General features: G+C 64.8%; 1 protein-coding gene across 1 annotated transcript; it reads left to right on the top strand.

The window, feature by feature from the left end:
- Positions 1-1,127: 1,127 nt before the first annotated feature.
- NANOS1 (nanos C2HC-type zinc finger 1) lies at positions 1,128-1,722 on the top strand (the record flags this gene model as incomplete). Its single annotated transcript, XM_011387175.2, is given in 4 exon segments — positions 1,128-1,556; positions 1,558-1,596; positions 1,599-1,685; positions 1,688-1,722. Coding segments are annotated over 4 exon segments (464 nt in total), but the record flags the coding sequence as incomplete, so codon positions are not given.
- Between the last annotated feature and the right edge of the window lie 11 nt (positions 1,723-1,733).

The raw sequence follows: 1,733 nt of genomic DNA on the forward strand, positions 1-1,733 counted from the left end.
TCCTCTGGGAAGGACATGACCAACTCGCATCGCATCCTCCTAATCAAAAATCTTGGGGTTTTTTTTCCACTGCTTTTACAAAAACGACTGTATTCATTTCAAAGTATTAAACTGTGATGCTGGATATGCTGTTTTTCAAACAGCGCATACACCCCCGATTCTGATAGTAGAGGGAGGGGAGCTTCGCACACAGACACATGCACACACTCCAATCCTAGGGCTGGAAGGTTTACTGGCCCAGTCCCCATACCCACCTAAGTCATCAGTTAATGGCCACCCAGTCTCTGAACACCTGTTGAGAGGCCGCTGTGTGCTGTATCGAAGTGCTGCGTCCCTCCACTACTTACTACAGCGAGAACCATAACCTCTGTGAACCTAGAGGTTTGTGCAAGGATTTCATCCAGTTGAAATCTCTCCAAAGCACTCTGCAAACAGAAGTTACTTGACTGCTGGGTGGCTCTGACTTTGAAACATCATCCTCAGATCACACCCAGTCCTGCCTTCCCACAGCTTTTCTTGCTGATGCTGGTGAGAAGGCGGGAGGCAAGAAGGGGGTTCTGGCCTGGGGCATTAAAGACTGGGAGGTGGGTACGTGAATCTTGGCTCATTTCCAATCGCCATGCCTACCCCTGTCCTTCGTGAAGCTCACCACCAGACCAAGGGAGCCCCAGGCCTGGTCACCTGTTCAAACCTAGAGCACAGAGCTCAGACGAAGGCGAGCCCCAGCAGCCGCCCCTCCCCAGCTCTCCACTCCCCTACTTTCCCCTCCCTTCCCGGCTGCGCGGACAGGGCACGCCCCCTACCCCGGCTTCACCAATCAACATACGGAGCGGCGCCCGTGGCGCAGGAGGCCTCGGTCCGCATCCAATTAGCGCCGGGGCCCTAGGAGGCACCTCGCCCGCCCCCTCCCAGAATGAAAAGCCGCCCCGCAGCTGGGCAAGGCTGGCGCACCGCGCGAGGCGCGGGAGCCGCGCGGGCCCGATCGGAGAGCGCGCACTGCGCGCCTGTCTGCCCCGGGCGCGCTCGCTTCCGCTCTGCCTCCGTCCCGGGCGCGGGCGAGGTGGCACGGGCGGTGGAGCGCATGGGGGCAGGGCTGCTGCGACAAGGCCGGGGGGCCCTTTAGAATCGGGGCCCGATAAAAGGCGGCGAGGCGGCCCCACCCCGCGGCAGGCCGGCGGGCAGGCTCGGTGCGTCCCTTCCGTCCGGCCCGCGCCGGCGGCGGGGAGGCGGCGCGCGCGGCCCGCAGCCCGCCCATGGAGGCTTTTCCCTGGGCACCCCACTCTCCCCGCCGCGGCCGCGCCCCCCCGCCCATGGCGCTCGTGCCCAGCGCCCGCTACGTGAGCGCCCAGAGCCCGGCGCACCCGCAGCCCTTCAACTCGTGGAACGACTACCTGGGGATGGCCACGCTCATCACCAAGGCGGTGGACGGCGAGCCGCGCTTCAGCTGCGCCCGCGATGAAGACGGCGGCGGCGACGGCGGCTCCCCGCCCTCCTCTTCCTCTTCGACTTGCTGCTCCCCCCACGCAGGGACCGGGCCCGGGGCGCTCGGGCCGGCAAATGGGGCCACAAGACTACGACGAGGACGAAGACGACGACAATCGACCGAGCCCGGGTCCCGCGCCCGCTACCTGGGGGGCGCGCTGGAGCTGACCGCGCTGGAGCTGTGCGCGGGCCCCGCCGAAACCCCGGCTGCTGGAAAGAGTGCTTCGCCAAGCTGAGCCCGTTCACCGGAT

Source organism: Pteropus vampyrus, unplaced genomic scaffold (assembly GCF_000151845.1).
Source record: "Pteropus vampyrus isolate Shadow unplaced genomic scaffold, Pvam_2.0 Scaffold1000000758, whole genome shotgun sequence".
NCBI lineage: Eukaryota > Metazoa > Chordata > Mammalia > Chiroptera > Pteropodidae > Pteropus > Pteropus vampyrus.